The 14,372-nt window shown below is 47.9% G+C and overlaps 1 protein-coding gene across 3 annotated transcripts in view; it reads left to right on the top strand.

Moving 5' to 3' along the window:
• LOC105860094 (WD repeat- and FYVE domain-containing protein 4) overlaps positions 1-14,372 on the top strand; it is a 305,642-nt gene that overhangs the window by 212,217 nt on the left and 79,053 nt on the right. For all 3 annotated transcript variants that reach the window (XM_076010311.1, XM_012744548.3, XM_012744549.2), the window contains exons 44-46: positions 5,835-5,983; positions 12,482-12,602; positions 13,937-14,022. In XM_076010311.1, the coding sequence (XP_075866426.1) occupies positions 5,835-5,983; positions 12,482-12,602; positions 13,937-14,022 (356 nt within the window). The remainder of the gene's footprint in view (positions 1-5,834; positions 5,984-12,481; positions 12,603-13,936; positions 14,023-14,372) is intronic.

The raw sequence follows: 14,372 nt of genomic DNA, 5'->3' as shown, positions 1-14,372 counted from the left end.
TTGTAGAGGGTGAAAAATGGTGTTAACATTTCCCTGTAGTAACTTCCTGTCTGGGTAAATCACCACAACTTTCTGAAATGCAAAGTGCACGTGTCGTCCCTACTTAACACCGCGGAGACGCTGAATAGCGTGCTTTGTACATACGGTTGTCCCCGAGCTGGCCCTATGGCATCACTGGGCTGGCCTCGCTCACCCTTATGCATCCACATGAACACACAATCATGTCTATTCTTTCATTGGTTTCTTTGATTTGTATGCATAACACAAATGCACACACATGCATGTGTGTACACAAACATACACATGCACACACCCCTGACTTTTTACTCTAATTAAACAGAACTACCTGTAATCTCCAAACATGTTCAGCTGGTTCAAAACTTTGTGCCTGGGAATGCCCCTCCCGTGTTTTTGATCTTCTAGCTCCAAGACCCAGCCTCAGGGTCACCTCCTCCGGAACCGCTTCTCTGATGTCACTTCTGCCCCTCTCCCACCTCAGTCTGGGTCAGGCGCCCTCCCCTGTGCTCCCAGAGCGCCTGTGCATGCCCCTCCCACGCTGTGCCTGGAGAGTCCGTATTCTTCTCTCTTTCCTCTGTTAGACTATAAACATCTTGAAGGCATGTTTTGTTTTCCTTTGTGCCTACCAGTGTGGGGGGCACATGCTAAACCCTTAATACACATCTGTTAAATAAATGAATGAACAAAAGGATGAGTGAATTATGAGCAATATGCTGCATCAGGTGAAACCTTATCTTTCTTAGCCTAGCTGGTGCCCGTGGATCAGTTTCTCCATGTACGGTCTTCAGAGCACCTGCATCAGAGTCTCCTGGGCTGCTTATTAAAAAAAGACTCTAGGGCCCCACTCTGCACCTGCTGAATTGAGACTTCTGGGGATGTCGCTTGTGGATGTGAATTTTATCAAGCTGCCAAGAATATTCTCATACATAACTAACTTTTTGAATAAATGCCCAAGTTCCGTAAGTGCAGGTTTAACAATATTGAGAACTACCTTGGCTAGAAATAGTCTTCAATTTCAATCCTTTTCCAATGAACAGATCCTCATTTGTTGTGGTAAACATTGTGCTTTGAACAGTCCTCGGGACTTGTAATATGTTCCATTACACTGATGCAACCAAACAAGAGCAAACGTGTTGCCATTTCCCACTGGTCTCCTCCGAGTCTGCACACAGGATGGCTGTTTGCGGGCTCACTGTGGAAGTGGCATATTCAGGCAGGCAGGGGGCATCCCTGCTCCTCGTCTCAAACTGAGAAACATGTTTATATAAAGAGATCCAAGCATTATACTCCTTTTCATGTTTGCTAAATTTATATATGTATATGTGCATATATGTGTGTGTATAAAGTAGTATTTCATTGTTTTTGTTAAAACAATTCTTTGATTGATACATGTCTTTGATTCTTACAATGACTGAATACTTCATCTAAAAGTGGTCAAGGCAGAAAGATTAGACACCAGAATTCATAGGTAGCCAACATAGTATAATTTATATAGCCTTTCCCTTCTTTGATACTTAACCTTTCCTCAGCAATCTGTGCTTTTTGAAAAATAAGAGCACTATTCCAAATGCCAATACTAACAGATATATTGGGAGCATGGTTGAGGCGAGCGGAAGATGTAGGAAGAGAGCAGATGATAAATGGGACCAGGGCGGGAGGTTTCTTTGCACCAGACTCACGTGCACACAGAGGCAAGGGAGTGCCACATCGCCAGCTCTGTTACTGGGTACCTCAAATGACCTTTCTGGACCTCAGTTTCCCTACCTATAAAATTAGTGTGTTGCCATTAAATACAGGCTAATGATGCTGTTGAAGACTTCAGAGACCAAAGTCTCCTTTGTAGATGGTCTCCTTTGTAGATGCGCCTATGGAGGTCTGACTTCAGGAGAATGTGCTGGTGTCAGCTACCATTGAATGTCCCAGTGGATTGTTGTCCCTCTGCTGTGGTTTGAGTGTGTTCTCCAAAGTTCATGTGTTGGAAATTTCATTGCCATTGTAACAGTATTAAGAGGTGGGGCCTGTAAGAGGTGATTAGGCCATGAGGGCACCACCCTCATTAATGGATTAACACCATTATCACAGGATTAGTTATCATGGGAGTGGGATCCTGAGGAAAAGGATGAGTTCAGCCCATTTCTTTCTCTGTCTTGTGTGCTCACTTTGTCTTTCTGCTCTTCAGCTATGGGAAGCCCCTCACTAGATGCCAGCACCATGCTCTTGGATTTCTCAGGCACTAGAGCCATGAGCCAAATAAACCTCTTTTCTTTATAAATTTCTCAGTCTGTGGTATTCTGTTATAGCATCAGAAAATGGACTAAGACACCCTCTAACTTCAGCTCTGGCATTTTTGGATTTCCAGACAACCCATTTGTCATCATACACATAAGCTATGTTAGCCACCTTCTTAGTTATCCACCCATCAGGAGTGATAATATGTTATCCAGCTGATCTTACAAAAGCTCTACTTATGATCCAAAGTTCTACTCTTTTTAAAGTGATCAATAAAATCATGGCATGAGGGATTTCTTAATCATTGAGTAAACTTAGGGATCGAGCCCTCCCAGGGATAATTTAGATGGAAGAGCAGGTAATCATTCACTTGGGTTCATTTTCCTGTTTTTACAATGCCATTTATTTTCTAGCAGAATCAATTTTTAAGCTATTATCCCAGCTCTCACCAGACATTCTTCTTGTGGTTTGGTTTATTCTGGTTAAGTCTCCCCAAAGGGAAGCACCAGATCATAGGCATGTCCTCTGAGACCCTGCTGTAGGCACCGTGGCGGTTGTGATGGGGGCCTTGTGTCGTGGGGAGGGGAGAGGGTTTGGAGGTGCATAGACTAGGGCTTTACATCTCACCACATGAACTTGAGGATGGAGTCTCTTCTGAGTATCATCTGTAAAAGGTACAACAGGAGAAAAAGCTTACACAACTTGGCGTCACCCTCTGAACAGTGCTGGTGGGAGTGTAAACTGGTGTGACCTTGCAGGAGAGCCATCTGACAATAGCTATCAGAATTTAAAATGACCACAGCCTTGACCTGTAATTCTGACTCTAGGAATTTATCCTGCAGATTTATTTGTGTTTTCAAAGTGACGTACCTATGGGGATAGTCATTGCAGCATCACTTGTTAGGTCAAAACGTATGAAAGCAACCTGAATAGAAAGGGGATGTGTCCAATAAGGTATAGTACATCCATGCAAGGAGGTAATCTGCAACTATTAATAAGAACAAGGCAATTGTAGAAAAAGTTATTTGGAAGGATCTCCAATATGGGTTGTTAAGGGAAAATATTAGATGCATAGCAGTAAGTATATGAATATGCTTGTTGTGTATAAAAAATGAATATATGTAAAACGTGCTTATGTAGTCATAGAATCTCTTTGAAAGAATAGAGTGGTAATGGTGGTTGCCTCTGGGGAAGACTTCTAGGAAAACTGAGGACTCCACTTGGTTGAGCAAGTCCCAGATTAGACATTTATTCTCAGTCCTTCCCATGTTTTCTCATTCTTTCCCTTTCTTTCTTTCTTTCCTTTTGTTTCCTTTTCTTCTTTTTTAATCCCTTTCTCTCTCCTCTCTCTCCCTCCCTCTCCCCTCCCTCCCATCTCTATCTCTTTCTTTATGTCCTTTCTTTTTCTTTTTTGGCTTTCCACAGTTAGTCTAGGAGCAGTCCCTGTCAATTCTTCATCTTCCTGTCTAGATCCACCCCCTTCTTCCCTCCGCATGCTGCTACCTCATCCCAGACCCTCACCTGCCGCAGACCGCTGAAACAGCAGCATGACTGGGCACCATCCGCCCTCTCCTGGCCCTTTATAATTCACTCTCTACCCAGTATCAGTGTCATCTTTCAGGAACAAGCTCTCCTGTGGCAGCCACAGTACAACTCAGTGGCCTTGCTAAGGTACCAAGGCCCCCAGGACTGGAGTGCTCCTACTTCTCAAGCTCATCTCAGCCATGTTGCCCTTTTTTTCTGCTCCATGAATCTGCCTTCCTGTCTCTAGGCTCTTAACTGCCTGCTCTTCTCCCAGCTTTTCCATGGCTGCCCCATCTTTATATTTTCAGTCTCAGGATCTGTTTAAACTCTACAAGTTTCTCTCTGCCTTATCATTATTGCCCTGGTTTTTCCTTCTCAGCATGTATCACAGTTTTTTGGTTAAAAAACAGTATTATTGGTTAAAATCTCCCTACTGGATTTTAAGTCCCATGAGGGTAGGGTTCTGGTTTATCTCGTGTTCCCTGTATCCCCAAAGCCTGGCTTTAGGTGTGGCACGGAGTGAATGCTGAGTCCCTAACTGTTGGATGGATGGTCATCTGAGTGAATGAATGAAATCAAGATGAGTCCATGTTGGCCTCTGGCATGGAAGGTCCTTCCGCAAAGTAGATTCAGGAGAGGCCGAGAGAGCCAGCTGCCTGCAGCAGGCTCAGTTACAGGAACCGAGACTCTTGGCTGGTTCTCACTTAGGAAAAACAGCTCAGCTCTGACTTTCCCTGGATCGTAGTGGTTAATGCTTTTCTTGGAAAAAAAACTCTCAGTGAATCTTTGCCTTCTGGCCTTGGCTCTGGATTTCACAAATCCTATTTGATGCAGAAGTTAGAGAACTAGTGTTCAGGGCCTTCTGTCCACGTTTTTCTACTGTGGCCTTGTCACCACTCCCAATGTGATCAGGGAGATTAGCTTCAGTGCAGGCTGTGCCACTCACCAGGTAACTGATCTTCGGTGAGATTCTCATCTCCTAGGACCTCTTTTATTTTTTCCTTCCAAAAACATCTGCTCTGCTTTCTGTGTAACTGAAAGTGGCACAAAATTATCCCAAGGAAATGTTGGCCCTGGCTTTATTCTTGGTCCCTTGAGGCTGCCATCATCTAGAATTCATTTATTGACTCACTTTTCCTTTAGGGTTTATTCTAGGTAAGGACTCACTTAGTCCTTACTATTTACAGGACTCTGGATCATCCCAAGGCATTGTCCAGGTCAGATTCCCTGGGGAGCTGTGAGCCAGGAATGTGCATGCAGGAAGATTTGGGGGCCTGGGGGTTGCAGGGCGGGCTGACTGAGAAGTGCAGCTCAAGGCAGTCTAGGCGGAGCCTCAACAGATTCCACCGCAGCTCTCGGATTGGCATGCTCCTTCAGAACTGTCTTCAGTCAAGGCAAAGGGCTAAGCCTTCCTACTCCACACTGACCAACAGCTGGGCATGGGTGGCTGCTGGGAAGGAGACAGATCTCAGGCCAGGTGTTCGCTTCAGCTGAGGCAGTTCCAGAAAGCAGCCAGGGGAATGCAAGGGCCAAGAGGAAGAATGTGGGTGGAGCACTGCACGTCTTCTACACACACTCACCTTGGCCTTGCAGACGGCAGTGCCAGTCTCGTGATTCTAGGCAGACCTGAGCTCTAGTCCTGGCTAGTCTAGACCAGCTGGTGCCTGGACAAGCTCCTTCTCCTCTCTAGCTGAGGGATTTCTTGCACCTGTAAACCTTCCTCACTGTCAGCTGTGTGATGCTTTGCATGGTTGTGGAGGGGCTTAACATGAGAGAAAGGGCTGTGACGTGCTTAATAGAGCAATAAGCACTCGCCCTCACGTCTTGGCAGGGGTGGGCTGGGCTTGGGTGTATTAAGCCCCAGTCCAGGGGATTGGGCACAGAAATGCCTCATAGGCTGTGAAGAGCAGACAGCCCCGGGGCAGCGGCACTGCCGTTCATGAAAGGCACTGCTCTCACCTCCAAGTGCCCTGTGGGAGGCTGGTCACTGATCTCCTATTATCCAGAAGAACCATGGCGTGTTCGTGTGTGCACTGCCTGACTCTGGTGCTCTCTCCCTCCAGGTGACACAGAAGTTCTCCCTGGTGATCGTGCAGGGCCACCTGGTCTCAGAAGGGGTCCTGCTCTTTGGCCGCCAGCACTTCTACCTCTGTGAGAACTTCACACTGTCTCCCATGGGCGATGTCTACTGCACCCGCCACTGCTTATCCAAGTGAGTTCCCTGCTGGTCCCAGCAGCTTCTTCTCTGAGCCAGACACCCCCACAGTTCCCCACCTGCCTTGTAATTACAGTGGGCTTAGGTTCAGGCCTGAAACTGAGCCATGAGAGAAAGCAGAAGAACCTACAGGTATAGACCATCCGTGACTGTGGCTCCCCAAAGCTGAAATCCGGACTTTGGCAGCTCCTCATGTCTTTCCTGGTACGGAATGCACCGCAGGATGTGGGGGTCTGTCCTCAGGTTATTTGGGTGATTGAATTCCATTTTGTCACTTACTCAACAATTTGTTGGCTCCTCATTCTGTGTACGACAGCAGGCACTGCCCTTCACTCTGGGACGCAAGTGCGATCGGCAGCATCAATGGGTTCTTTTGGAAAGAGTTTGGCACACACAGTGATCATGGGACAGAATATACGTTGTGGGAGGGCTCCTCAGGGTTCTGCTTGGAGACATGGCCTGGGACTGGTGTGCTGAGTGAGTGCTACCTGAGGAGGAGACAAGATCTAGCTCTTGCAGAATGAGTGAAAGTTGGGAAGAAATTTCAAGAGTCACTTTTACACCAAATAATGCCAGAGGGCTTTGGCGGGAAATTCTGGGGGCCTTCTTTAGGAACAAGTCTGTTTGGTCTATTTGGGTTCCATTGGCTCTTAATGATCGATTCTCTTGTTTTTATACAATACAGTCATTCAAAATCAAATTGATAGTTTTTATGCTTTTGCTAAAAGTCCAGTTGTCAAGTTACATGTTTTTACTTCATCATTGCTATTGAAGACATTGGATGAAGATTTCTTCATGCAGAGTGAGGCCTTGCCTTTTCTGGTTAGCCAAGGTTCAGATAATGACAAGACAGCCTCTCAGCCTGGTGGCTCACTAGCTCACATCAGAGCCGTCTGAGGGGCTTGGTAGCACACAGACTTCTAGGTCCTGTCCCCAACCTGGTTTCCAATTCAGTAGGTCTGGGGTAGGACCTGAGATTATAACAGGTTCCTAGCTGGTGCTGATGTTATCGCTGGCCTAAGAGCACACTCTGAGAGCCACTGTTTTAGGTTGCTGACACAGGAATGAGAGTCTCACCTGCCAAACACTAAGAATTTTAACTCCCAGTTGTCACATCATTTCCAGCGTATGGATGTCAGGAAGCAATGGCTGAGGGCTGGGGAAGAGTGGATGTTGGCCTACCCTCCTCTGATTTAGATCAAAATGCCTGAAAATGCTTGCATTTTTCTCTCTGCTAATTTCCATCTTTTATTCATACCAAATGTTCACTGTTCACTGATTACTGCGAGTCTTCTGTGCTTTTCAAAGGCATGAGGAGCATAATTAATACTTGGCTCACTCATCCCATCTTATTGCTCATGTTTTATTGATACTGATCGACATGGACAAAGGCTGCAGACTGCCTTTCCGAGAGCTCACGGAGCTGCCCGGGCTGCCTCTGTGCGTGGCGTGCCCGACATGGCTTGCCTGACCCACAGCTCGCTCATCTCTTTTCTGTGTGTGTGGCGTGCCCCGTGACAGCTTGCGTGACCCGTGGCCTGATCTTCTCCTCTTCACTGTGTGTGTGGCGTGCCCCGTGACAGGTTGCGTGACCCGCTGTCCCACCGTCTCCTCCGGTCAGGTTGAGGTAGGATTAAATAAGATCTTATTGATTAGGTAAATGTGTTTATGAGGTGCATCTAATCACGATCAAATCGACTCTCTATACTTTTAATAGAAGCTCAGTGGTCAGGCTGTTCATCTTCACTTGGTTTGCAAGGATTCGGGAGAATTCCCATGTCTGAAAATGTACCTTTCTACAATGCAAGTAGGAATAGAGTGAGAACAAGTTACTTCCCTGGAATGTCATTTGGGAATCACACAGGTAATTTAAGTCACCATATCTCAAAGAATTGTTTGATAATCAGACAGTGCTTTCTCTTTAGGGTCTTGTCTACTGCCCTACTGGCACTGCTAGGGTGCAGTTCTCAGAGACAGGCTATTAGATCATGCCAGATCAATGGGTATTAAGTCCAATTTTGACCACGGAGACTAGGATACATAAATAAGCCTGTTAAAAATAAAGATAAGTCAACCCTGAAATGTTTCTCTAAAAGACTGCTATCAAACTGAGTACAGTTGAGTATTAGACCTTGAAAGAGGCTCTCTGATGTATCATATAAATATCCCAAATCAAAGTCAAGAACACTGCAAATTCCTCATCAGTGATTGGATTTTGTACTTTGGAACTTTTCTAGGAAACCGACAACCTTCTGAAAAAGGGAGTTTTTTCTTGTAGCAGTCCCCTTCTTGTCTGATTTTGGTTAGGGTGGCTGTATTAACTCACTATGGCTGTAAAAATAAGGGTGCCTTAAAAAATAGAAATTTATTGTTTCACAGTTCTAGAAGGCTGGAAGTATGAAATCAAGGTGGGGCTGTGCTTTCTCTGACTGCCTCAGGGAAGAATCCTTCCTTGCCTGCTCCATCTTTGCAGTTTGCAGGCTTGCAGTTTGCAGGCGGCCCTGCCGGTCCTCAGCTGGGAGGTGCGTTGCTCCAGCACGAGGCCATCTTCTCCATGTGTCTTCACCTCATCTTCCCTCCGTGTGTCTATCTCTGTTTCCAGACTTCCCCTTTTTATAAGGACAGCAGTTATTTTCATTTAAGGCCCACCCTAATGGCCTCATTTTAACATGATACCTCTGTTAATATTCTATTTTCAAGTATAGTCACATTCTGAATTACCAGGAGTTAAGATTGCAACATGTCTCTTTTGGAGGACATAGATTTACCATTAACAAGAGTGGTCAAGCTTGCAAGGTATAGCATTCGATTAATTTGATGGAAAACCAAACCATCCACCTGGCTCTTTGTGATAGGATACTTTTAATCAGATACTTCGTTCCCATAAGTGAGTAGTTTTAAGACATCATTTTTTCTGTTTAATTCAATTCAATAAATATTTATTGAAAATCTGTCTCATACTAGGCACTATGGTAGACTCCATAGGTACAAAGAGATGAGTCAGATGAGGGCTAAGTTGGGTAAAGAGTTTATAATCTAATGAATGATTCTGAGTATAAATTCCAGGTATAATTCTGATGATAATCAGATAACTTCAAATGTGGAGCAAATCAAAGCATATTTTATTCTGAAATCTATTTCTGCTACCAAAGGACAGGTCAACCAACATCATAACTATCATTTAGCTTACTGTGATTTTCTTAATAAGAATATTAAAATATACTATGACCACCTGGACAATTTTCATATATCATAATAGCTGTTATGCTGTAGAAATGTGTACAGCATTCTATGAACTATGGTGATAGCTCTACCTAATAAAGAATGTGGGTCAGCTGCTCCTTTCTACCTATTAACCTTGGGTGTCTGAACTCTGATATATTTTGCAGAACATGCAGGGTGTAGTTTGTTGAAGACACCCACTCAGTCACAAAGGTGCAAATGACATCACATAAGACAGACCTCAATTTGAACTCATACCAGGAAATTCAACAATGTTGTATACAATTTAGACTTTTGGTCTGAGTGTTCATGCCCTATGTGGTTATTCAGTTCCTACAAGCAGGAGAAAAATGACCATCATTCCTCCTAAAAGTCCCTCACCATTTTTCAGAGCATTCTTCCTCCCCTTGTCCTCAGTGTTTCGGAGTCCCAGGCTGCAGTCAGTCTGCACGGGGCAGATGGAGAAAAGCAGGCCAGGATGCCTTTCTGCCTGGGGCAGGACAGACACTGTGGAAGAGGGTGGGTTTTAGGCCAGAGGTCCTGGGTTTGAATGCAAGTTCACCTCATAATGACCATATGACCTTGGAAAAGTCTAATGTATTTGCAACGCAGTTTCCTCACTATGGGAATAACAATGACACATGCTCAGTAAAGGTTCATTGAGAGGATCAAACTAAACAATGGGCAGGGAAGTGCTTGGCTGACTGTGGAGTGTGACAGTCACTTAGCAAATGCCTAGAGCTCAGGGAAAGATGCAGAGGACATAGAGCCATGGGCAAAGGCCTGTGCCTTTGCGTGGCCTGCAGGGAAGGCAGACCAGCCTGGGCTGCAGGTGTGCAGCCCAGGTGTGGAAGGTATTTGCTATGGTTACCATAAGCACGCGCTATGGAGCACAGAGGAGTCTTTGTGTCACTCCTACCAGACCTTGACCTGGGGGATGCTGCTTGACCTAAGCCAAGGGTCGGAAGTAGAATTACCACTATGGCCTCACTGAGAGTCAGAGAAGTTTAGGGGAAGCTCAGCTTAGGCCCAGTTAGAGCATTAGTAATGGACAAAGGGCCTTAGCCAGCAGCAAGTTTGAATAAAGCATCCTGGCAGAAGCATCCAGAACCAAAGCTGCATTTTATGTGTGATCCATCCTACAGGGACATGGCTCAGGGCAGAGGGCACAGGAGGGCTGACTTGAGAAGAGGCATAGACCGCGTCTTTGGAGTCCAGCTGTGTAGGGGCTGAGCAAAGGGCTTGTGCTGTGTCCCACATGGCCGGCTTCCCAGCCACCCAGCTGTGGGCACCCACCGGGGGCACAAGTCCAAGTTCTTAGTGCAGCAGATGCTGGACCACTGACCACAGACCAGAGGATTCCTGCCAGGCCTGGCGGATAGCCCTGCCTCTTTTTGGCTTCCCTGAAAGTACGGCACAGAGGCCCCGTGGCCTGCTCTGTAGGCTGGGTTGTGGGGACCGCACTGGGAGCTGGGACTGGGGCTGAACCAATCTCCTCCACCATGCACAGCCACCTTGGGCCGGGACTGGCAGGACCGTCCTGGGGCAGCGGCCCTTTCAGCTGTTGGCTCTCTGGGCTGCTGGTCAGCACTCAGGCTTCTTAGGGGCATGGGAGGCCCTTCGTTTCTCGAGTCCTGGCATTTTATCAGAACTGTCATGGTTGTACACACAATTTAAAATGACTACATGATGCAGATGTTCAGAAATTCAATTGTCTGTCTCTGAAATCATCTTTATTTCTCAAGCCCCATTTGTATGGATGGTGCAAAGCTTCACCTGGTTACCTCGTGGCATCTCAGTCGCTTGCCATGTATGAATTGTTCTCCTCCCCTCCTCTCCCTCCCTCTCCTGCCCAAGGAGGAGGTGTTGTTCTGAGACCTCTCGGGAAAGCCTCCGGAGACACCTGGCTGTCGAAGGTCTCATTTCAGGACCACGCCTGCCTCCTGAAGGCGCCTCCACGCCTCATGTCACATGCGGGCCCACACTGCCTTTGAGTGGGTCTGGCCAGTCCTCCAAGCTCACTTCTTGCCACTCAAGGCCTGGCTTGGGACTGATAAGATGCACCCCTATACTTCTTCCTCTCACTCAAGCCTGGATCCTGCAAACCATGTGAGCTCTGGCTTTCAGACCACTGTTTCCGTTGTGTGGTTAAGCAATCTCTTCAGAATTCAGTGGACCTCTTTGTCCCAGGCTGGATGTACCCCAGCAGCTCGGGGAAGTCCATTAGAAAGCTCTCAGGGCTGCCATGTGGACGAGGTGGGGCCAGGTCCTGAAGAGCTCTGGGGTTTCACACCAGAGCAGCACCTGCCACCTCTGCAATACAGAGATTCAGTCACCTCTGAAGAGGAGACATTATCCCGAAGGTTCCCAGGGGCCAGACCAGCCTGGGCAGCCTCTCAGGACCCAAGTGCCACACAGATGGGCTCCCTGGCTCTGCATCCTCCCTGGTGGTCTCCACGCTCTTCTCTGCTCCCTTCACTCCTCCTCACCGTGATGTCTGACTCTGAGCTCTGGTTTGCACTCAATCTCTGTGGTCATTTGGCTTCCCTGGAACCTTTGAGCTCCTACCCCTGATCCTCCCAGCTGTGCGCTCTGGACTCCCCAGTTCTAAGAGGAGGGGTCTGAGTCACACCAGTGGCAGTTGCAGGCCACACCTGACTCAGTGACCTCAGCTAGCCTCTCCACCCTGCCAGGGAAAGAGGTCGGTATGAAATAGGCCACCTGGGCAAAGACCAAGGCATGTGGCAAGGCAGGTGTCCTGGGGCTTGGACTGTCCATGTGTGGGGCCAGAGGCTAAGGGCATAGGGCCAGCTGGGCACCGAGGAGCCAGCCCTTCTCATCTTCCTCCCAGGGGGCACGGGAACCCTCCCTAGGCTCTCTGGCAGTGCTTTGCCATCATGCACGAGGTCCACGAAGCCTTCCCTGCCAGCCCCCACCCTCGACACCAGGAGCCTTCTCACCCCACCACACCCCGGAACCCTTGCCAATGTTGTCCTGGAAACTATGCCATCATCTTGCTGTGCCCTTGCCTGGTGAGGGCAGGGAGCTCCCCACATGTCACTGGCCCTCATGCCAGAGCTGACACGAGCAAGCACTCAGAAAGGGTTTGTCAAACAGGTGGGTGCAGGAACACTAGCTGCCAGTGACCACAGCACTCCTTTGATTGTCCCTAGAAATTTGGGCGTAGGGGGCAGAGGGCAGGAAGAGGAAACCTGCCAGCCGCCCTCTCCCACAGATATCCAACTGGTTTCCTGCATGTCGTTTCCTTTCCAGCATCAGCGATCCGTTCATTTTCAACATGTGCAGCAAAGACAGGTCCTCTGACCATTACTCATGCCAGCGCCACAGCTACGGTGACATGAGGGAGCTCCGGCAGGCCCGCTTCCTCCTGCAGGTATGCCCGCTGGGCGCTGACACACCAGGAGGCTTGTGCACTGAGCACGCTCGGGGGCACACCGTAGGTCTCAGAGTTCTGCTTTACGCTTACGTCTATCTTGCGGTGCTATATAGCAGCAAATATCCAACAGCGAGGAGCTTATTCTTCCCCAGTACACAGTGATAGTTTCCAGATGGTTGGTTTGCTTAAAGTGGTGGAAGCCAGAAGTGTGAGTGTGTGTGCGCGTGCGTTTGAGTGTGCGTGTGTGCGCACGTGCATGCACCACCAAGTGGGGCGGGGTTGGCATGGGGGGAGCTTCGCAAGCAAGTCCACTCTGCAGCCTTGGAGTCTTTCTGAAGAAAGTCAAAGCCTGGCACCCAAAGTGGCCAGGACAAGCTGCACCCTCCACAAATTCTGCATTCACTTTCTGTTTGCACATTATTTACATTTCTATCTGTAGAAAAACAATGAGACTCTTACTTACATCCACTAGCAGAGAAGAGGGGTTTGCAATATCATTGCAAATACTTTCCCTCTGGCTTGAGAGCCTTAATGGACTGGACTTTGAGAACTCACTCCAGCCAGGGAAACGCAGGCTGAGGCTCCGTCACTGGGTGCAGAGCCCATCTCTGAGTCTGACCTCACCCAGCCTCCATCTCTCCACACGCAAGCCTCACCCCTCCAGCCCTGGAATCCTCTCCCCCTGGCCCCATCTCATCCCTGAGATTTATTCCATGCGGAGACTAACACTGCCCCTATTCCAAGTCTGTTATTTACATAGCTTGGAATAGAAGGGAGGGGGAAAGGGGAAGGAAAAGAAAGGAAAAGGAAAGAAAATCTTGTGGATTTTATTTAGGCATTAACAAAATATCCCTGATTACAACATTGCCATGTCAGCGTGGCCACATTAAGGTGGCTCAGCAAAACAGACCAGGCAGAGCACCCAGTGCCTCTTAGTCTGTAGGTCAGTGCACAGTGCCACCCAGTTTGAGAGCTGCTCCCCTGCAGCCAGCTCCCCTAGTGCTCTGGCAAGGTGGCCCCGGCCCAGGAAACCAAACCCGTGAGCCGGAGGTGTCTCTGTCATCTGCTCCTCACCGGCCATGGGAGTGGCTCTGCCTATTCAGCCAAAGGAGCTCGGAGCTGAGGTCAGGCCCCTGCCCTCCCACCCAATCTGCAGACATGCCCCCAACCCTGTCACCAAAGTCTTCACATCCAAAGGATGTTGATAGGACTAACCAGGAAGGATTGCTTGACACAGAGACCCAATGACCCACTGCCAGCAGCTCTGTCACCCTGGGGTGTCTCCATTCCAGGAAACATCAAGAGCAGTAAAAAGGGGTTTCTCTTCACAGGACATTGCCCTGGAGATCTTCTTCCAAAACGGATATTCCAAGTTTCTTGTCTTCTACAACAGCGATCGGAATAAGGCCTTCAAAAGGTAAGAGTGTGAGCATCATCCTTCAGGAGAAACTGACCCTGACCCGAAAGCTGAGGAACAGAGAGCGCTCAGTTCTGTTCTCAGGAAAAGTGCTCCCAACCACAGCGGGCAGGATTTAGACTAGGCACAGGAGAGAACTTCCTGGCCTACAGAGCTGTTGAATCATGGGTCAGAGAAAAGATAGAGAAGTTTCTTCTCTCTATCTCGGGACACAGGCTCTATGTTCAGGAACTGAAGTGGTTTAGAAGAGTAATTACTGAAGGGAGAAAATATCATGCAGATGCAACATAGTTAAGAAACTGGCTGTTCAATGGGCCTTCCAGAATTTTATGGCTTTATATTCTCATTTT

Source organism: Microcebus murinus, chromosome 14 (assembly GCF_040939455.1).
Source record: "Microcebus murinus isolate Inina chromosome 14, M.murinus_Inina_mat1.0, whole genome shotgun sequence".
NCBI lineage: Eukaryota > Metazoa > Chordata > Mammalia > Primates > Cheirogaleidae > Microcebus > Microcebus murinus.
The sequence above is the reverse complement of the archived record's forward strand: the minus strand, read 5'-3'. Positions and strand labels throughout refer to the sequence as shown.